We start from the raw sequence: 23188 nt of genomic DNA, 5'->3' as shown, positions 1-23188 counted from the left end.
CATCATCAGCCTCTTCTCCGGGGTCAGGTCGTGGTGGCAGCAAGCTAAGTAGGGCACTCTAGACGTCCTTCTCCCCAGCAAAGCCCTCCAGCTCATCCTGGGGGATCCCAAGGTGTTCCCAGGCCAGACTGGACATGTAGTCCCTTCAGCGAGTTCTGGGTCTACCCCGGGGTCTCCTCCCAGGTGGTCCTGCTGGACCAGTCTGTGATGCCGGAAGTCGGTAGGCCCCGGTCCCTGCCTTTGCCTGCCATCCGGCCTGCATTGCACCCTACCCCAATGCTCATCCCCACAGGTGGTGGGTCCACAGGGTGGCAATATTCTTCTGGATCTTAATTTCTTGACTGAACTTTAACATACTGGCCAGTGTTTAATCAGAAGTTTTCTGATAGCAGCTGGTCCATATTGTTCAAAAATGTTTCATCAAAACAATAAAAAAAAAAAATTCATATTTACCAATTTTGTGTTTCTCTGTCTATTCAATACTTGAAATGACGGAAGGAATTACATCCCATTTGTAAAGTCAAACGTGTATGGGACTGAACAAAAGTATTTAAATCAAACTACTTCCCAGAGATTTTGTGGAACTCCCAAACTTCTTTTCTGTATGGGAATTACACAAATAATATTTGCATTACAGTAATATTGTGTAAATTTTTCGACACTCTGGACCCATGTCGGACCATGATAAATAATCTGTGACTTAACTACACTGTCAAGGTGTTTATTGCTGGCAGCGCTCTCTACCTTCTTGAGCAGGCAAACCATGGTGGTGTGTGGGTTGACTGTCAGGCCTAGTGGCATGGCCAGGGCCTCTTGGTACTGCAGGCAACAGGCGTAAAATTTAGACCAGAATTCCACCTGCAGCTGCCGGTACTCCTCCTGAGAGAACTCAAACTCGGTCACACTGCTCTGCAGCTGGAGGGAAGAGATGGAAAGAGAGATGAAGACAGTGGGAGATCTATAGAGATGGTTACCAACATTCTCATAACCTGAGGAGGAAAAGATACTGACAGGGAAGATGAAGCTCCCCGTGTGTAGCGTAGTTATGTGTCAAGACAAGAGAAGGTGAGTTTCTTTCAAACAGAGATGCACCATACAAGGAATCATGGTGTAACTTACCGTAGTATAAATTTTAATGTAAATTAGAAAACCAAATTGCAACCAAGCTATTGCAAAATTCAAACTATTAATCCAATTTGTATTTGAACTTTTATGCATATTCGCGGAAATTCTTAAAATGTTAACCAATAAATAAAACATCTGATACTTTTAAAAAGCATGTATCACTTTATGGTTAACAATATTCAGTTCAAATTTTAAAATTCTGAAGTTATAACCACTGATGCATCTAATTCTCCTTGAGTCAGAGCATGCCAATTTGACATTTTTTTAATTTTTTTTGGATCCCCCCCAATTGTACCCGTCCAATTACCCCACTCTTCCAAGCCATCCCAGTCTCTGCTCCACCCCTTCTGCCGATCTGGGGAGGGCTGCAGACTACCACATGCCTCCTCCGATACATGTGGAGTCGCCAGCCGCTTCTTTTCACCTGACAGTGAGGAGTTTTGCCAGGGGGATGTAGTGCATGGGAGGATCACGCTATCCCCAAGTTCCCCCTGAACATGCACCCTGACCCACCAGAGGAGGCGCTAGTGCAGCGACAAGGACACACACCCACTCCCGGCTTCCCACTTGCATACACGGCCAACTGTGTCTGTAAGGATGACCGACCAAGCCGGAAATAACAAGGGGATTCGAACCAGCGATCCCCGTGTTGGTAGGCAACGGAATAGACCGCTACGCTACCTGGACGCCCCGCCAATTTGACATTTCTGATGTTGAATGAGAGCCTTTATGCTTTCATTCCAGCAAGTGGTTCCTAAACTTCACTAGTTTACCTCGTTTTCTACTGCTAGCGTCACCTCCTTCTTCAGGGTTTCCCAGGGTAAGTCAACAACTTTCTCTGTGCCTCTTCTGTAGATCTGCAATATACGAGCACACATTAGCCTGGTCCAACACTTGAGAGCCATAAGGTAGATATAGCAGGGGGTATTCCTACCTAAGATCAATTACACTGTCACATAATTGCACACATTTACGTTTTGTTTGAATGCCAGATTACCTTTTGAAAATTTCGATTGGGATGAAACATAGAGGCAACCACAAAATGGCAAACTTTACCTGCTGCTACAATTACCAACAGCAGCAGGTAGATGGGAGAAGGAGATTGCAGATGCAGTACACAACGGGGAAGGATTGTGAATGACAAGTGATAAGAATAGTACCACCGTTCATCAACCTTAGCAACAGGACAGAGAGCAAAGAGACAGGTGCTCTTACCTGCAGAGCCTTGACTATTGCAAATGCGGTGAAACGTAGAGGGGAGAAGAGCACTTCCAGGTAGGTCTCCTGGTAAAACAGACCAAACAATCACCATCATGAGTAACATCATAACACAGATTATTCTGCTAGATAATGTATTAAAATCAATCACAATTATTTGTCGCAATGATTTGAGGAATCAAAGAAGGTTGAATCAGTTCATCTGGATACAACATTTATGAACAGATACGTTTCATCACTCAACTAAGTCACCTCTTCAGTCTCCAAACTGATGATGTCACTTGCATGCATCAAGACGATTTGAGGAATCTTCTCATAGTTTTTTCAACCCCATATTACATCATTCTGACATAAAGCAGGTAAATCAGCTCCATCAAATACAGCTGCACATTATTGGCATAGGAGGGACTTTTACAAAAAAAACAGTATTCACCCAAACGATGAGGGGGTTAAGCAACTGAGATAAAACCTCATCCACTGTGTAGCTTTTTCAGCCTGATGTTTAGCTGCATGCAGATCATTTGTGAAACTATATCTATCATGTGTCCATCTAGCTCTCCCTCTAGCAGGATACAGCCCTCTATTTCTCTGGCTGAGCCTGGTCCTCTTCCAGTCCATCCTATCTCTGTCATAATTAACAACAGACCACCAAAACGTGTCAAACAATGTCAGTCTGCTCTTAATATAAACAACCTTTCTCATATATCTCTATCAAGAGTTCACTCTCAGTCAAGCCTTTCACTCCCAGTGTTTGTGTTGTGTAACAGAAGATCTCTGTTAAACAATAATTTTATCTTTAACAATCTCATTTTATCTCACAATCTGGATTTCTTACTTTTAACTGAGACCTGGCTTAAAACCAAGGACTGCTGCCCTTTAATAGAGTTCTGTCCTCCCAATTACCAGACCCTAAAATTTCCCTGGGCTCGCTAGTCATGGTGGGGGTATTGCAGCTGTTTTTAAGAATAATTTTATTTGTAATCAGATTACATGGGGTACTTTCAATAGCTTTGAATAACTTTCTTTTAAAACTGATATGTGAAATCCCAGTATGTTGCTCATTTGTCTACTGACCAACCAAACCTAACAATTCATTTTTAAATGAACTCTCTGAACTGTTAACTTTGGTTGTTCTAAAATATGATAGTTATTATGACTAACGATTTTAATGTGCACATTGACAACCTCTCAGATTCTCTTGCAACCATCCATCCATCCATTATCTAAACTGCATATCCTGCTGTCAGGGTCATGGGGATGCTGGAACCTATCCCAGCAGTCACTGGGCGGAAGGCGAGGAGACACCCTGGACAGGATCAACTCTTTTAACCTTGTTCAACATGTGTCTGGCTCTACACATAACCATGGTCACACTCTTGACCTTGTTTTTACCCTCGCTCTGACCTTGAACTCTTTCCATGTTTGACTTTGTCTCTGACCACGAATGCGCTGTTTTTGACACTATGCTTCAGTCTTCTGCTCAACCGCAGAAGCGCACAGTACACTCTTGCTTCTTCAGTGCCAACTCTGCAGCTACTTTTTCCATCCCATTTCACTGATTCCTATACACCCCCACCTGACTCTGCCAGTGTTAATAATCTTGTAACCAGGTTCAATGTTCAGTGTACTTCTGCACTAGATACCACAGCTCCCTACACTACCAGGTCGTTTTCGTCAACTAACTCTTGCCCCTGGATTAACGACAACATTAATCATCTGAAAAGGGAAGTCAGAAGAGTGGAGTGTAGGTGGAAGAAATCCACTCAGGGCGCATCTCCTTCATCTGAAAGAAGTGTTGTCCATGCTCAACTAAAACATCAAAGAGGCGAGAGTTGGATACTTTGCAGGCCTAATTAGGGTCAATAAACACAATCCGAGGTTCCTGTTTAAAGCCATTGACCGCCTTGTAAACCCTGTCCATCCTGCTGTATCTGCCTCCTCCCGAGTAGACTGAAATATTTTTTCTTCCTTTGTCGACAAAATCAATAACAAATGCTCTAATTTTAACATTGTTAATATTTAATCTGATTCATCAGTTTACTGTACTATTCTCTTGTCTTATTTCTCCCCAATCACTATCTCATTGACACTACCTCATATGCGCCTGTCCTCTTGTCATTTGTAATCCACCCCAAATTCCTTATAGAGGTCCTGCCTACCCTGGGCCCTAACCTGCTCTCCATTATTAATCTTTCCCTTACCTCTGGCTAAGTCCCTGATGTTTTTTTTTCTTTTTTCTTTTCCAAAATTTATTTCTGATTTTTCCCTTTTTCTCCCAATTTAGTGGCCAATCGATCCCTATTTTAACTCAAACACCCACCCTCGTACTGCATGCATTCGCCAACTGCATCTCTCCGGCCGGCAGTCTCGAAGGAGACACCTCGCCACTTTCGTGACAAGGCGACTCCAGGCCGAACCACTGCTTTTTCCGACACACACACAGATGCATTCATGTGACGAACACAAGCCGACTCCGCCCCCCTCCCGAAGACAGCGTTGCCAATTATTGTTGCTTCATCGAGTCCAGCCATAGTCGGATCTGACGAGACCGAGGCGCAAATCCCGGTCCCCAGTGGGCAACTGCATCGACACAAAGCTGATGCTTAGACCGCTACACCACCGTGGACCATGTCCCTGATGGTTTTAAGATGGCGAGTGTCCAACCTATTTAAAAAAAAAACCTGCCCTTGATCCAACCCTACCAAATAACTACAGACCTATTTGAGAACTATAATTCCTCTCCAAAATTATTAAAAAAAATTAAAAAAAACATTGCACAGCAGCTCCTTGGTCATTGAAGGACACAATATTTTCAATAAATTCCAATCCAGCTTTCGCCACCAACATTGTACAGAAACAGCACTACTAAGAATGACAAATGACATCCTCATGGGAGCTGACAATGAGAAACATTCTACCCTGGTCCTGCTTGCCTTAACTGCTGCTTTTCATACTATTGATCACTCCATCTTGATTGAACGTTTAAATAAGTGGGTTGGTATCTTGGGCTCTGCTCTCAGTTGGCTCTCATTCTATTTGTCTAACAGGAAGTTTCAGGTTGCCATAGACAACTTTGTGTCCTCAACTGCCCCTATAACTCTGTGGAGTTCCACAGGGTTCAATTCTTGGTACTATCCTTTTCTCAATCTACATGTTACCTCGAGGCAATCTGGTTTGCAGTTCAATTTCATCTCTCACCACTGCTATGCTGATGACATGCAGCTGTATTTACAAGTTAAGCCAAATTATATGGGTAATATTGGTACCCTTCATGACTGCCTGGCTGCTATTAAGGAATGGATGTCACTCGGTTTCCTTCAGCTTAATTCAGACAAAACTGAGGTTCTCTTTATTGGTCCTAGTAAGTTTATCTCAGAAATTAAACCTTGTATTGGCCATCTGGCCTCTAATGTTACAAACTCTCCTCAAGAAATCTGGGTGTACTCTTTGACCAAAATCTGAATTTTGACCTACACATAAACAAGCTTGTGCAAATCTGCTTTTTTCAACTTTGGGACATCCCAAAATTCAAATCAATGCTATCAACCAGAGATCTTGAATTACTAATCCATAACCTAATTTTTCATACCTTGACTACTGTAATGTTCTTTTCTCCTGTCTTAGCCAAGCAGCCCTATCCCACCTGCCACTTGTGCAAAATGTTGCAGCCACACTGCTAGCCAATACCAATCTTAGATCCCACATCACACCAATCCTCACATCCCTTCATTGGCTCCCAGTAAATTATAGAATAGACTTCAACTTACTGCTTATCACATATAAGGCCCTACGTGGTCTTGCCCCTTAATACATTTCTGAACTTTTGCATCCTTACTCCACCTCTAGGCCACTCAGACCTTCCGACTACGGTCTCATCCATACCCCGTTCCCTCTGTCAGACCAATGGTGTCTGTGCTTTTGCCGTAAGCCCCCCCCCCGAACAGTCTCCTCCCCTCTGTTAGATATCAGCTGAGTCTGTAAATAGCTTTAAAAAAAAAAACTTCTCAAAACCCATCTCTACCGACTTGCCTTCCCTGTATTGGGGCAGTAATTTATACTTTTCTGTACATAACTCTGTATGTTGTTTATTTTTTCTGTATCTGTATCTTGTGCAGCACATGGTAACTTTGTTTCAAAAAGGTGCTATATAAATGAACTCTTACTTACTAAACTAAGATAATGCATTTAAAAACTGCAATAATTTGGTTGGCATGATTCTTTGTGATACTGACACTTTATTTCACTTTTTTTAATCTCCAAAAGAAGGAGGATTCAAAATTCTGACACTTTATTTTTCATCTCCAAAAGAAGGACGTCTCTTTTCTCTTGCCCTATCACAATCAAAGGTGAGAGGGCTGTGTCTGATGGAAAACACATAGCCCTGAAACTGATACAAATTCAGTGTTTTGGATTAATAAGAACCTGCAGGACTGATGTTTGCTGACCAGTGTATTTGATCTGGGCCTTGTGTTGGGGGACAGCCTTTCTACTTAATCATACCACCCTGCAACCATTAGTGATTATCAGTGTTGTGGCAGTACTAGGCTAATCTTACCCTGGGGTCTTGGTCTACTCCTATGTGGATCTCTTCTTCTGGTGGGGGCTGAACAAACACCTGGTTCCACTGGCCGGCTGTGTTGCTGATAAACACAGAGAATGGATTATACACTCCATCAAACTATCAAAGTCAGATTTCACATCACACATGCTTAGGTTGAACTGTGTAAGCAAATATAAGTCATTGTGTTCGTTTTAACTTGATTGAAGTAACATAAAGGCGGGTTTTATCAGGGTGATTCAAATCAAACAAAAAAGATGACTGTTAACAGGATGTGATTATGTGAAATGATTAATGTGATGTCCCTTACAACTTGTGCTTGAGAGCTTAAAAAATATAATGATACCATTGCCCTGTAATCCCCTACACAGTCAACATCCACGTCAACTCATATTTTGATTCATTCTCTATGTGACCATCCTACTCACTGTTCAAAGTTGATGTATTTGACCACAGTGGTGTTGGAGTCATCCACCCAGAGCCCCCAAATGTCAGTGGAGGTCAGGACAAAGTCCACCAATGACTCCTGCACAAAGATAAATGGCCACACAGTCAAGACAAACATTTCCCATCAACAAACACACAGGCTGTTGACCCATTTAAAAAAAAGGACAATTCTACTTTCTTTGTCGCATTCTGGACTTTGGATGTAGAAACTCAATTACCCTGTTATTTTATCCAAGACTTTATGATAGCTTGTAGGTAAATCAACAGAAAACAGCTCAATATCTTCAGATGAGCACGCTTTAAAAATAACTTAGTTCAGAACAGGCACAGCTAACCTTACACAAGATAACCTACTGCAATCTAATGCATGATAAAAACTGAAACTAAAATTTAATCAAACTTCAAGTCCTATATATTCAATTTCTTGCTAATTTAAAGTCAACAGTGATATCAAAGCAATGTTTTCATTCACTGGCCATAGATGTTTGGAAGGCTTCACAACTGACACTTTACAAGACAGACACTTTTAAATATTTTAGCAGACGCGGAGTCCGAAAAATCATTTTACCACTAGGTAAAATATCGAAGTGGCTAGTTGGGTGGCCAGAGCCTAAATTTAAACAGACCCAGCAGCCAAAATCTGGCAGATTCTGAAGTTTTTTTTTTTATGTTCAGCAGATCAAACAGTGCAGAGAGGTTGGGGAACTGGTGTCCATAACTGCTTTTGGAGGCCTTCTGATTTACAATAAAGGCCTTATTACCTGCGTGGAGAAGAGGGAGGAGATGTGGTCCAAACTGTAGCGATTGTTGTCTGTGGCGACCAGCTGCAGCACCGTGAACTGTCCTCTCTGGGGCACAGCTAGATAGACAGCCAGACACAGGCCTGTGGTGGAGGAGAAAGCTAGTCGCAGCCTGTGGGCCTGACCTGCCATTCGCTTCACCCCTTTACAGGCTGGCATGTACTCCAGCATATCAGCCTCCATCAAACAGGCCTGATCCTAGGGGTGGGAGAGAGGGACAGATGTTGGATAATCTTTGCAATGCTTTACAGAACAAATATCCAAAGTGTCTCAACACTGAGTCAACAGGCAAGCAATGGAAATTAGAGGCATAAATTCACACTTAAGATGCATAATAAAGATGTCAGAGTAATGTTCTGAATGTATGTATGTATGAATGTGTTTTGACAGTATTTGAAAAGACTTCACTGATTTGTACTGATGTTTAAACATTATATTTTGAACAGATAGTGGCACCAGTGGTGTTGGTTCTAATGGTTATATTGAAGCTCTTTAATGCCAAGAGCACATTTGGTGTAGAGTTGTAACCAATTTATGCCGCCTGAAAGCCAAACTCTTCATTCTAGTTAAGAAATGTTCTTTTTAGGTTGTCTCACTGAAATTAAATCCTTTTTTTAAAGAAAGAACTGGCCAAGAAAGCATCAAGACAAACAATAGTTGCAAAACAAAAGCAGCACTTTGTTAACTTTTGAGAATGTCCAAAGCAAAATAACATGAAATAGTAATAAGTAGTAAAGCAAAAACAATCACGAGATGAAACCAAAGGTAAAATTCCCTCTAGAAAACTATAATACACACTACTTAAAATGTAGTTAAGCATGATTTAATGACCTTACTGCTGATAGCACAAGAGTTAACCAGCAGAACTCATTAATGTCACAGGTATGGTACCAACCCTGAAGGACCACATGCGTAGTTTGTGATCCTGGCACAGGGCGAAGATGAAGGAGTCCTCCTCCAGCTCCTTGACAGCCAGACTGAGGGCCAGGTCCCCAGAGCTCTGCTCCCCACGGATAGCTGTGGGCATCCAGCCAGCAAGCTTCTGCATCACTGTGCTCCTCTTAAACTCCACTACCGAAACAGTCCCTGGACCCAAGAAACATGCAACAATTTGATAAGCGTGGTCCAGATGGTGCCATTTTTAGCGCTTTGTTGATACCATTTAATTCATATTCATTCTTTAAAATATATAACTACCTTTCACCACAAGAGGGGGACTTTGCCTTTTATTTGTGCACTTTTATTAATTAAATAATGCCGTTCACGGCGTAGTCATTATTAACACGTGTGTTTTTGTTTTATGTGCCACTGGGGAAACCACTACGATGACAACCCCATTTATAGGTAACAGCAAATAAATCACAAGTGATGTAATGATACATTTAATATGGACAGTTGAGTGGACCTCAGATAGAAAGCTGACATAACTGATCACTCTCTAAGACAGCAGGTATCACAAACTGTGAAGTTTTTGTCATATACACACAGGAGACACAGACATTTAATTTGGGCCCACAACAATTCCCTCAATTCTCAGCAGTAAATTCTGGTGGTCCAAGACTGCCTTCTTATAATAGCTGCTCTGAAGAGTGATCCCACACACATTGTTTTTAACACAACACCACCCCACAAAGGTCATATGTAACCATTCATCACACTTGAAAAAGTCTTACTGTGGAGAAATTTTCATATTTGAGGAACGAGGGGATGGATGACAATGGCCGTTATTGGGATTCACTTATATCTATAAAATCTGTAATACAAAATTATCTACAGGGATTAATAGGGGAGTCTCTCCTGTATGAAAGGATTTCATCAAGGAGACACTTCCCATCACATGTGCTTGGTTTGAATCTACACAAAACACATCTAGAAAGCTCAAGGTAATTCCAGTCTCTTGAAGCTCAGGACCACCTTCAACATTCACTCTAAACAGTAATCAGATTATACTAGACTCAGATGACATTGATAGAGTATTTATACTAGGACTGACTTAAAAAACTCACTTTGTCATTCTGCATGGTAGAAATAAATCCATGTCATTAAAAAATGTAAATTTTGTCAGTTTATAGAATTTAACCAATTAAATCAATTATTAGCACAGTGCTGATAGCTCTTACAGCCCCCATTACCCTACCTTGTGTGTCATGTGGAGGCAGGGTGATGACCAGGATACCACCAGCAGGCGAGGCCACAGCATAGTGAGACTCTCCCTGGTGGCTGAGCCAGGCTGTCGAGGTGCTGGGACCGCCAGTCTGACCCGCTACTGTGGGGATGATGGCACTGTGGGCAGGGTCCTGGAGGCTCAGCTTGCCAATGTCAGTGAAGATGGACTGCATCTGGAGCTCTGTCACCAACTCCTAGTGGATGGAGGGGCAGGAGGAAAAAGGGGAGGTTGGAGGGAACCATGTTGTTAAGTTCAGCAGATTCATTTTTGTCTTTTTAAATCATTTTATTAAAACGCATTCTACATACATGCCACCATGTGTAAATGGGTGCGTCTATGTATATCCTGTACACTAACAATATCCTCAAACCAATAAAGGCATTACTCAGACCTTAGAAACAGTAATTTAAAACACCTTTATCTGATAGTATCAGGGTACGGTCAAAATCAAAGTAAGCACATTTTAGTTCACCCCCCCCCCCCCGGTGCCTGCAAAGATCTTTTTCAGGTTTCTTTTGGCTTACTGAAACTGCTCATGTGAAAGATCACTAGATGAACGAATGTTCATACCTTGGACAAAAAATAAGAAAAACAAAATCAGTGCATCCAAGTATTAGAAAAATCAAATTACTCTACTACTACCACTACTACTACTTTCGGCTGCTCCCGTTAGGGGTCGCCACAGCAGATCATCCATTTCCATTTCTTCCTGTCTTCTGCATCTTCCTCTGTCACACCAGCCACCTGCATGTCCTCCCTCACCACATCCATAAACCTCCTCTTTGGCCTTCCTCTTTTCCTCTTTCCTGGCAGCTCCATATTTGGCATCCTTCTCCCAATATACCTAGCATACCTCCACACATGTCCAAGCCATCTCAATCTCGCCTCTCTTGCTTTGTTTCCAAACCGTCCAACTTGAGCGGTCCCTCTAAGATAATCATTCCTAATCCTGTCCTTCTTCGTCACTCCCAGTGAAAATCTTAGCATCTTCAACTCTGCCACCTCCAGCTCCGCCTCCTGTCTTTTCTTCGGTGCCACTGTCTCCAAACCATATAACATAGCTGGTCTCACAACCATCCTGTAAACCTTCCCTTTAACTCTTGCTGGTACCCTTCTGTTGCAAATCACTCCTAACACTCTTCTCCACCCACTCCACCCTGCCTGCACTCTCTTCCTCACCTCTCTACTGCACTCCCCGTTACTTTGGACAGTTGACCCCAAGTATTTAAACTCAAATGCCTTTGTCACCTCCACTCCTTGCATCCTGACCATTCCACTGTCCTCCCTCTCATTTACGCATAGGTATTCCATCTTGCTCTTACTGACTTTCATTCCTCTTCTCTCCAGTACATACCTCCACCTCTCCAGGCTCTCCTCAACCTGCACCCCACTCTTGCTACAGATCACAATGTCATCCGCGAACATCATCGTCCATGGAGACTCCTGCCTGATCTTGTCCGTCAACCTGTCCATCACCATTGCAAACAAGAAAGGGCTCAGAGCCGATCCCTGATGTAATCCCATCTCCACCTTGAACCCATCTGTCATTCCAACCGCACATCTCACCATTGTCACACTTCCCTCACACATATCCTGCACCACTCCTACATATTTCTCAGCAACTCCCGACTTCCTCATACAATACCACACCTCCTCTCTCGGCACCCTGTCATATGCTTTCTCTAAATCTACAAAGATACAATGCAACTCTTTCTGGCCTTCTCTATAACTTCTCAATCAACATTCTCAAAGCAAACATTGCATCTGTGGTGCTCTTTCGTGGCATGAAACCATACTGCTGCTCGCTAATCGTCACCTCTCCTCTTAACCTAGCTTCTATTACTCCTTTCCCAAATCTTCACGCTGTGGGCTGATCAAATTTATACCTCTGTAGTTCCTACAGTTCTGCACATTGCCTTTGTTCTTGAAAACTGGTACCAGTATGCTTGTTCTCCACTCCTCAGCAGGCATGAAAACGGGTCAGGGGTGAAAAAGGTGAGAAGGATATGACCCTCTAGGGGGGTCCGGGGGCATGCTCCCCCGGAAGAAAATTTTGAACATTTTATATTTAAATGCATCAATCTGGTGCAATTTGAGAGAACAATCAAGCATAATTACAAGACAGTATGTATATGTTCACATTATGCTATATAAGAAACGAGACTGACAACTTCTCTCATGAAATGCGCAAGAGCGCAGCTTTAATATAGGGTAATAGTGGCAAAACAAGATAGGAATACTAACAACATGTGTATGGGTGTAGTTTATATCTTTTTGGCAGATAATGCACCGTGCGAATCCTTGTTTATTGATCTTCCGGAAGACATCTGACAGATGGAATGAGAGCTCTTGTTCTTTCACTCTTATTTTCCCTTCTAGTTTAAGCCACGACCAATTCCAGCTGCATTTGATGCCTGCATCCACTTGTTTTACAAGAAGAGCATCTTTCTCTCCTAACACACTCATCCTGGAAAAACAATGTTAACGTTAGTAGGGTTGACTGCTAGTTTAATTGATAAGTGGTGGTTGTTCACACTTGGATCTGACGTTACATGTTATACAGATATCTGTCCACTTGAAATCAGATGTGTAAACGAGTGTTTCACAAGTTCAGATAAGTAACTTAGACTATAGGCCTAACGTTACCCTAACCCACAGACTAAAATTGAAAATTGTTTTACACACAACATTAGGCCTACATACATAGTTGGATTTCAGATTAAAAGGTATCCGGTATTTACAGTTACAATATAGTTAATAGGTTAATAAGTAACATTACGTCCCTTCCACTGACTAACATTACTCAACATAATTCTGTGAATGTAAACTTACACGATGTATTTCACCACGCTCGCCTGCGCTTTAGCGTGATCCTGGAACAGCCAGGCACTAGAGAGCCCCAAGGCTTGCGCCACTCATAAATCGACGGTTACAGTCCAGTTCTTTGATATAAGCCTGTCCTGTGACACATACACATAGGACAGTGAAATTATGATATTGTTAACATTCGCTAACGTAACGTTAGCTAACTTGTTGACTCAGATTCTACAATGTGAGTTAGCTAACTTAGAACACAAAAAGCTAGCTAACATTAGCTAGCTAGCGTTAACATTACCTCAGCCTCCCACCGCACCAGTTCCTCAGTCCACACGTCCTGAAATGGGTTTTAGAGATTTTGAGAATTAGCCAACAGTTAATGTTCATCGTGTTTCTTTTTGTGGGATAACGTTAGCTATACAACCTAGTCTGCCGCGTATACGGTGTAAGCTAACGTTAGCTAACGTTACCCTACTAACTAGCTAGCTAACAATTTTCCACAAGACGCAAATCTCTCCACCTGTCTGTGTGGAATATAGCTAACGTATGCGTCGATGACACGTGGATTCTTTATTAAATCTCTAGCTAGTGATAGATTAGCTACCTGAAATCATGTAGGACTAGGCTATGTCAACAGAGCTCCTGAGTAACGTTATACATCAGAAAATATTAAAATGATTGAAACGCTCACCAAATTCAGTCAGGCAGGCATCAGTCAGCTAACGTTAGTCCAAAGAGTCGTCTTCCCTCAGCCCCATGGAATGCTCAGCCCCGCGCGCTGCTCCATCAATCACTTTGGTCAGCACAAGCACTCGCTGCACGGGCACTTCACGAACCAATCAGGTAGCGGTACCTTCCCAGAGAAGACTGGTGATGCGAGGCCCCTCGCGCTCGTAGGGGGAATATTTTTGTCAGTGAAAAAGGCGAATTCGAATTCAATAGGCCAGCTCACCATGGCTCCGCGCTCTCGTGTATAACTCCATGTCCGGTCCATACCTCCCCCCAAAAATTTGTTTTCATCGGATCTACACAGTTCACGTAGGTCACCTATTTTGGATTCAAAACGGCGAATTTCCCCGAAAGGTGAGTGTTTTTCATGCGTGCTCAGGCATCCTCTCACTTTCCAAGATTGTGTTAAACAATCTAGTAAAACCCCACTGCCATCTCTCCTAAACATCTCCATGCCTCCACAGGTATGTCATCTGGACCAACTGCCTTTCCACTCTTCATCCTCTTCATAGCTGCCCTCACTCCCTCCTTGCTAATCCACTGAACTTCCTGAGTCACTATCCCTACATCATCCAACCTTCTCTCTCTCTCATTTTCTTCATTCATCAGCCACTAAAAGTACTCCTTCCACCTTCTCAGCACACTCTCCTTGCTTGTCAGCACATTTCCATCTCTATCCTTGATCGCCCTAACTTGCTGCACATCCTTCACAGCTCAGTCCCTCTGTCTAGCCAATCGGTTCAAGTCCTTTTCTCCTTCCTTAGTGTCCAACCTGTCATATAACTCACAATATGCCTTTTCCTTTGCCTTTGCCACCTCTATCTTTGCTTTACGCTGCATCTCCTTGTACTCCTGTCTACTTTCTTCATCTCTCTGACTATCCCACTTCTTCTTTGCCAACCTCTTCCTCTGTATACTTTGCTGTACTTCCTCATTCCAAGTCTCCTTGTCTTCCTTCCTCTGTCCTGATGACACACCAAGTACCTTCCTAGCTGTCTCCCTCACTATTTCTGCAGTGGTTGCCCAGCCATCTGGCAACTCTTCACCACCCAGTGCCTGTCTTAACTCCTGCCTGAACTCCACACAACAGTCTTCCTTCTTCAACTTCCACCATTTGATCTTCGGCTGTGTCTTCACTCACTTCTTTTTCTTGGTCTCCAAAGTCATCTTACAGACCACCATCTGATGCTGCCTAGCTACGTTCTCCCCTGTCACCACCTTGCAGTCTCCGATCCCTTTTAGATCATGCCTTCTACATAAGATATTGTCCACCTGTGTGCACTTTCCTCCACTCTTGTACATCACCCTGTGTTCCTCCCTCTTCTTGAAATATGTATTCACCACAGCCATTTCCATCCTTTTCGCAAAATCGACCACCATCGGTCCTTCCACATTTCTCTCCTTGACTCCATACCTTCCCATCACCCCTGTTCTCTTCACCAACATGTCCATTGAAGTCCGCTCCAATCACCACTCTCTCCTCCTTGTGTACCCTCTCCACCACGTCGTCCAACTCACTCCAGAATTCTTCTTTCTCGTCCATCTCACACCCAACTTACGGGGCATATGCGCTGATAACAATCAGCAATACACCTTCAATTTCCAGCTTCATACTCATCACTCTGTCTGACACTCTCTTCAACTCCAGCACGCTCTTGACATACTCTTCCTTCAGAATTACCCCTACCCCATTTCTCCTCCCATTCGCACCATGGTAGAAGTGTTTGAACCCACCTCCAATACTCCTGGCCTTACTCCCCTTCTACTTGGTCTCTTGCAACAAAACAAAAAAAATCAAATTACTCTGAACCACGTAAAATGCTTTTATCATAATTCCTTTTACACCCAGTAAAAAGGGGTATTTACATGACTGAACATACCCATTGTTTCACTTTTCAACAATTATTACCGTTTTGGGAAAGTACTTCCTGAGCACTAACCTGGGCTTGTATCCTAACCCTGGTGCTGTTAAGCAGCAGCAGTCCTTTCCACTTTCAGATGTTTCTGTGCACCCCCTTCCCCCAATTGTACTTGGCCAGTTACCCCACTCTTCCGAGCTGTCCTGGTTGCTGCTCCACTCCCTCTGCTGATCTGGGAGGGCTGCAGACTACCACATGCCTCCTCTGATACATGTGGAGTCGCCAGCTGCTTCTTTTCAACCGACAGTGAGGAGTTTCACCAGGGGGGCGTAGCGCGTGCGAGGATCACGCTATTCCCCCCAGTTCCACTCCCGCCCGAACAGGCACCCCGACCGACTAGAGGAGGCGCTTGTGCAGCGACTAGGACACACACCCACATCCGGCTTCCCACCCGCAGACGTGGCCAATTGTGTCTGTAGGGATGCCCGACCAAGCCGGAGGTAACATGGGAATTCAAACCGGTGATCCCTGTGATGGTAGGCAAAGGAATAGACTGTTACGCTACACGGACGCCCCTTTCTGTGTCTTTTTAACTTTGTAAAAATCGCTTCAAATATTAAATGCTCTGAACCAATATGTCGCAATATAAAAAGCTGTGTCAAATCGAAGCAGTTTTATTGGTTTGATGAGTCGCTATCGTGAAGCCTTTTCCTCTTAGTCACCACACAGCTGCAAGCTACGAGAGAGCGAGCAAGAGAGATCCAAGAAATCATGCAGACATACGGAAGGTTAGAGAGGTGCAAAAGCTTTCAGGATGGGCAGGGTATGGACATACTCATCAACAGGACCTGGAGTTTAGTGCCAACTACAAAGAATAACATAACCTTATATATGTTCCAACAAGGTTTTCTCCTATGCTGCACTTAAACTCTGGAAGTCGATTCCCCGGCTATGGCAACCACCCAAGCCACACAAAAAAAAGCTTCAAAGATAAAGCACATATTAAACAATAGGGGTGGGGGAATCGATTCACGTAAGAATCACGATTCTTATCTCCTACGATTCTGAACAGATTCACAAATTCCAAAAATCGGTTTTTCAAAACCTTTTTTCAATCTTAAGTAGCTTCCTCGCTGCTGGCACTGTTGACTTGCCGTGCGCCTGTTCCAGCTTCCGGAAAACACAACAGTGGCTAGCCAGTCACCACTAACGCTAGCTCTTTGTAGCCTTTCTAAAAATGGAGCAGCAACAAATTCAGCTAGTCCCGTCAACATTGCAGGCATGCGTTTGGGCGCATTTTGGATTTTACAATCTCCTGGGGAAGAAGGAGTTTGACACAAGTCATTCAAATGCAAGATTTGCAAAATGAAAGTTAAGTATTTCGGGAACACGACGCCATCATACCCCATCACCCGGAGTTGAAAGAAGTGGAACAACGACCTCCTGCAACATTAACAAACAACCAACGCACACTGCTCCACTTTACAATGAAAACTCCCAGCTGAATCTGAACAAGCAAAAAAAAAAAAAAACTAGATCCATCATGTTTAATTTCAAAAGAACGTCGACTATGCCCTTACAGCATACAATTGAGCTAAAGTACGACATACCATTGCATCGTTTTTTTTTTACTGACAAAGGTTAGATTTGCCTTTGTGTTCACATTATTGCAGTCAATTGATAGAACTTTTTCAAATATAAAAACTTCATAAGCTTATACACACTTCAGCCTGCTTTCATGCCATAATTTGCCACACCGCCTTTCTTAGCGCACAGCGGACTGGAGTAGATCCTGAAATTAGCACCCCAAATCTAGAATCGATTTTGAATTGGGAATCCTTTTGAATCATGACCCCAAGAATCGAAATCGAATCGCTAGATTCCGAAAGATACCCACCCTTATTAAACAAGATACTATGGAGAAATGTGTCTCACTTTGCTGTAGAGACATTCAGCCATATGACTTCATTGCCAGGAAAGGCTTTGTTAATGTAGCCAGTAAATATGTCAGATTTGATGTAAAAGACATTCTGCCTCACACAGCCACTGTATCTAGTAGGGATGTCGACTATCAAAACCACTAGCCGACACTGTGCATAGCTGTAGACTAATCATTCATCTGTGGTTTTAGCACTGTGCAGTAATAAAGCAGCGACAATGCATCTACATCAGATATGCAGCTGGGGGTGCTGTGGGTAGGTATACATAACTCTGGTTGTTGTTTAACATAGATTTGTTTGAACAATCATTTTTTTATGTTATGCCATGCTAAATAAGCGGAGTTTAAGGTATTTAGAGAGGGAAAGACTCCCGCTATCCCTGTTTCTGTTTAACGAGTGATTGCATTAAGTGGTGACTTCAGTGACAGCAGCTGTTGAAAACGCGAACAGAACATGTAGTGTCCTCCTAAAAGCCTTTAGTTTTACTTTATCCATCTATTATCTGAACCACTTCTCCTGCTCTCAGAGTCAAGGGGATGCTGGAGCCTATTCCAGCAGTCATTGGGCGGCAGGCGGGGAGACACCCTGGACAGGCTGCCAGGCCATCACAGGACCCACACACACACACACACACACACACACACACACACACACACACACACACACACACAGGGACAATTTAGTACGGCCAGTTCACCTGACTTACATGTTTTTGGACTGTGGGAGGAAACCGGAGCCCACGGAGGAAACCCACGCAGACATGGGGAGAACAAGCAAACTCCACACAGAGGACGACCCACCCCAGGACTTGAACCCAGGACCTTCTTGCTGTGAGGCGACCGCGCTAACCACTGCGCTGCCTTCAATTTTACTTTAAAATCAATGTTAAATACACACTCCTCTGTGTTTAATATCTACACTAATCATTTCCGGAAGTTAAATTGTGCTCAGTAACACTTGTTCACCTCTCACAACATTTCTTATAATGTGGGAAACAAACTGCAGATGGCAGTGCAGCTGCATTTTATACCATTATCCTCAATCAGAAAGTGACCCATATTCAATCATTTAACCTGTAACATTATGTCAAATTCCTCATTAGACAAAATGTGAATGCTTCTTGCTTGGCGGCAATTTAATTAACGTAAGTTTAATTTACATAATGTAGGACAAAAAGGACCAGATGAATATAGACTGAACTGAACATTCAATTTAAAGATAATCTAAGACTATTCAACAGATGGCATCACCATGACAACCACGGATGCACTCGGCTGAAAGGCACGGTCACTAGTTAAACTGAAACACCTGCAAGAAAGCAGCAGCACTGTTACTGCAGTCAATCTCCAGCTCAGACAGGCTTGCTGGGGGTTTAGTGCAATCAGATTGCAGCTCATTTGTAAACAGGCTCTCAGAGCCAATCAAGGACTCTGCTATTTCATCTACCCCCAGATTGGTCCTGCTCTAAGTTAACCCTTTACTGGTTGTATTTGAGACCTTTTTGACGAAAATTGATTGTTGCTATTGGGTGACAAAAAGTATGATACATCTGCCGTGATTAATCGACTACTTTTTGGGAGTAGTTGATGACTACTAAACTGCAGCAGTCATGAATCCCCTAGTATCCAGACATGTTGAGAGGCGAGCACAGGCACTGCAGGCGCCAGTGGCAACAGAGATAAAGCCCATCACCGAAACACATCGCATCTTTATTAATACTACACTGTAAAATAACGTTTTCCTCGCGGGACGGGAGAAGATAAAAATCAATGGAACTCTAGTGTGCAGGCGTGAATGTTCAGAATGTTTGCAGGTATGGGCGGGAGTGGATACACACATTGCAGGAACGGGCGGGAGTGCGACACACATTGCGGAAGCGGGTGGTAATGGTCAAAGATCCAGCAGGAGCGGGATTAAAAAAACAGTTCCGTGCAGGGCTCCAATGGGCATTGCCCAATAGAACAGTTTCCCTTTTTCACTAAAAATAAGCAATTCATCTTCTTAACATATTATCTTAAAGGCAACTCACACTTCGGTACATGTGTGTGGGGTGAGGCAGCACCAGACGGTGTACGCTCTGGTTGGTGACAATGAGGACGACGACATTGTTCATGGTCTCGTGAATGGTCACCCCACCGGGCAGCAAGGTGCAGTGGGTGAACTTGATCTTGACAGCATTGTTCAGCAGGTTGGTGTCCAGTGACTGCTCCACCAGCTGCACCGTGTCCCCTGATGTAGACCTAGAAGCAGAGCAATAGGCTTTACATTAGGTTAAAATGAAATGTGTGTATAAAGCCTGTTTAGGGCGTTTCCAGTGAGAAGTGGATCTAACAATGAATGGTGAATTAACGAAGTACCACATTACACAACAAATTTACAGAGGTGGAAAAATTTCAGCAATAAGACTTATACCCAAACAAATCTCCTAATACTTTTGTCAGTGACATATTTATGACAAGAGCCAATCCAACGGATTTCCAAATCATGAAGAGTTTTTAGTTGCTCATTTAAGTCACAATGCCAAGGGAAAGGTACACCACGTTAAGAATAAAGGTAGGTAATGGTGAGTTTGAAGAAGTTGTTAGTGCTATCAAACAAGTACAGCAGACCAAGCTCACAGATGACCTTCAACAAGTTATATCTATAGCTAAACGGGTGCAATCATGGTTTTGTTGGGCGATGTCTCTGCCATGACTCCTGATTAAGACCAAAGCAAACAAATGCAACTCTTGAAATTGAATTTTTATCAATATACCTTTACAAAGTGTATCAAATTGTAGAATCGCTTTGCGATTTTTTTTCTTTGTCTTCTTTTAAAGGAACCCTACACCAATTTTCATCCACATCTGCATTTATTAGTCATAGGGTTTCCATGTCTGTAACATCAGACTTTCCAATGTCTTCTCTATTGCCATAGCCAGCTGTAGAAACCTCGCTCACTTCCACAGTGTCATTTTGCTGAGGTCACTGCGTGACCAAAGAACTCTGGCTGAGAAATCGAGAATTAAGTTTTGATTTTGATTCTCAATCAATGCAGAGCAATCCTGTGTCACCTGAAAAAGCACAGCAGCCATATTTATGGCAATACACATCAAAAAGACATGCATGTTAGGGTTAATACTCCTGCCTGTGCCCCTGACCAAGGGAATAGGAAAAAGAACTGGAGTTGGTCCCCGGGTGCTGCACCACAGCTGCCCACTGCTGCTATACAATAGGATGGTTTAAATGCAGAAAATTTTCATTGTAACCAAACAACTGTACAATAATAAAATAAAGTGGCTTTCTTTCGTTCTTACAAACAGTTGTTGTACCTGAAATTGTTTGGACAGCAAAATGATCTCAGCATGTCTCCACTGAAAACCTTTTGAATGACTCTCATGATGTTGTTGAAGAATCTAGCATTTAGCCCTACTTGTATTAACCAGAATACAGCGCTGAAGAAATTCGAAAAAAAGGGGTAGACGCTGCCACTGTGGTGGCCCTACAGACAGCTACAGTGAACATGAGGAGCGAGTAGCTGCCAAGAGCCTTCAGTGACTGGTGGTTTGTGTGCATTCTGTCCTACCATGCCAACAGGAACTGAACATGGAGTACTGCTGGTGCATGTAGTAACTTTGGGACAGGCTCTCTGAACAAAAAGACCGTAAAAGACCGTTTTCTCGGTAAATATGAGTTACACCAAAGCAGTTCAAGCTTTAATAGACAACATGGACCATCAGTACCTCCTGGATGTGCAGGAGGTACTGACACCACACAGTATTATACTTTTGAGTAAACAGTTTTTAAGTAAACACTTTCTTTCTGCAGGCTGTCATTCAAATGAACGCTTAGCACTGTCAAATAAATCCAACTACTTTGTATATATACTGTACATATACTGGTAGGCTCCGCCATATCCACCTATCCATGGCTCATATTCACCATTCATCATCTACACATACAGGTGCTCTTTTATAGATATAGAGGTGATATCCAACATATATTTGTATGCATCTTTTACTTGTTCTCACATAAGGTAAACTACATTGTATTTTTAAGCAGGAAACAAAATGTGTTCCATATATTTAACCCTCTCAAAGAAGGAAGCAATGAGTACCATTTTGTTGAAGTGCTCTATGAGAAATGCAACTTCAGTAGTGAACAAACTTGAATTTTAAACTGCTACATTTCGGCAGACAGTCTTATGTAATGTTCTCTTCTTATTTGAAGACTAAAGGAGAAAGGCTGGCCTGTCTTCTATGCAGCACCATAATGGAGTTATATCACTCACCAGTGAATGAACCTGTTGCTAGTGATGGACAACAGCTTCCCACTCTCCTGATAGTGGAAACCTCCAGCACTGTCAGGGAACTTGAACCCGCCGGAAAGCGCATTGAGACCTATGGAGAACAATCACTAATTTTATTGACGCGCACTTCCTTTTAACTGCAAAACTGGACATATGACACAAGAGAATGCATTTTCACATTTAAAGGGTCAAAAAACAACACCAAAGAGTACTATCCGGCTAACACGCTGTTATTCTTGACAGCTGAGTAGCTACCCCTACCGACTGCGTTCAAGAAGCATGGTGTTGTGACAAGGAAACGTGGTCGCTAAATAACGTTTCCCAACGACAACCCCTCCAAAATGAGTAAATCAAACATTTCCACAGACAGAGCTGACAGGACAAAGCTAGTGAGCGAGAAATCTCATTTTGGCACGGTACCACTAGCAGACCCGCTAAGGCCTCAGTATCCGCTATAGGACCTAGCCTGTTAGCTTTATTAGCATACAGTACTAGCATGTATGTCCAACTCGCTGCATTCCCCCACGTTTTGCCAAACCCCATCAAACCCGTGAATGAATACTTGACAGCAATGACTGTGCTCTCAACTCCGTACCTAGGTTTACCGTTATTTCTCGGAATCTATGAAGCGTTTCCCTCTCAAATCCACATATTTCTATGAAGCTCCGCTCCAAAACCGCCGCCATCTTAACCGCACTGACTTGTGGGATTTGCCGGGAGTAGAAGTAGGCCGCGGGCAGCGGCCTTTCAAACATTTAAAGGTGCAGGACGTGTCATTGCACGATCCGTTCCGGAAACACGGCGCACAAACACGTCCCGTTTACCTCCTTTTGTTATTTCATACAGGACCGTATGACAAGATGCTATTATAAAATGTCCAAAATAAATATATTTGCTCAGGCCATTCAGGGGAGAAAAAAAAATTCTCCATCCTGTCACAAGTGCTGCCAAGGCTTCCTGGCTAAAAGTAAAGGCAGAGGTAAAGCGTAGCGTTATTTATCACATTGCTTTATTTTTCTCGGCAGGGGGCGCTACTGGCTATGTGGGTGCCCTGAGTAGTATTTTGTTTGTTATGTCTGAGTTGTATGTAGCACATGAAAATGCACACACACCAACGGTGAATGGGTGTGGGGTTATGTGCTTCCCACATGACATGTTTTTGTCAAAATATGTCAGTACAAGTAAGTGAGGGCCCTATCTTACGTCACGATGCTCAGCCCATACGGGCCTACAAGGCACA

General features: G+C 43.0%; 1 protein-coding gene and 1 long non-coding RNA gene across 2 annotated transcripts in view; both read right to left on the bottom strand.

Annotated features, from left to right (window-relative positions):
- Window positions 1-22634, bottom strand: part of nup160 (nucleoporin 160) — a 56497-nt gene extending 33863 nt beyond the window's left edge. The window contains exons 1-11 of the mRNA XM_056281580.1: window positions 22544-22634; window positions 21931-22039; window positions 19690-19900; window positions 10286-10508; window positions 9044-9234; window positions 8110-8346; window positions 7330-7427; window positions 6899-6983; window positions 2341-2409; window positions 1899-1982; window positions 745-915 (exon numbers count right to left, since the gene is read on the bottom strand). Coding sequence (XP_056137555.1) covers window positions 745-915; window positions 1899-1982; window positions 2341-2409; window positions 6899-6983; window positions 7330-7427; window positions 8110-8346; window positions 9044-9234; window positions 10286-10508; window positions 19690-19900; window positions 21931-22039; window positions 22544-22634 — 1569 coding nt within the window. The remainder of the gene's footprint in view (window positions 1-744; window positions 916-1898; window positions 1983-2340; window positions 2410-6898; window positions 6984-7329; window positions 7428-8109; window positions 8347-9043; window positions 9235-10285; window positions 10509-19689; window positions 19901-21930; window positions 22040-22543) is intronic.
- On the bottom strand, window positions 12544-13872 carry LOC130113886 (uncharacterized). The gene is made up of 4 exons (XR_008810365.1): window positions 13824-13872; window positions 13431-13469; window positions 13148-13275; window positions 12544-12782 (listed from the first exon to the last, which is right to left on the bottom strand). It is a non-coding gene; the product is annotated as an uncharacterized LOC130113886 (long non-coding RNA).
- Window positions 22635-23188: the final 554 nt, after the last annotated feature.

Source organism: Lampris incognitus, chromosome 6 (genome assembly GCF_029633865.1).
Source record: "Lampris incognitus isolate fLamInc1 chromosome 6, fLamInc1.hap2, whole genome shotgun sequence".
NCBI classification, from domain to species: domain Eukaryota; kingdom Metazoa; phylum Chordata; class Actinopteri; order Lampriformes; family Lampridae; genus Lampris; species Lampris incognitus.
Note: the sequence above shows the minus strand (reverse complement) of the source record. Positions and strands in the feature narration are given on the sequence as shown.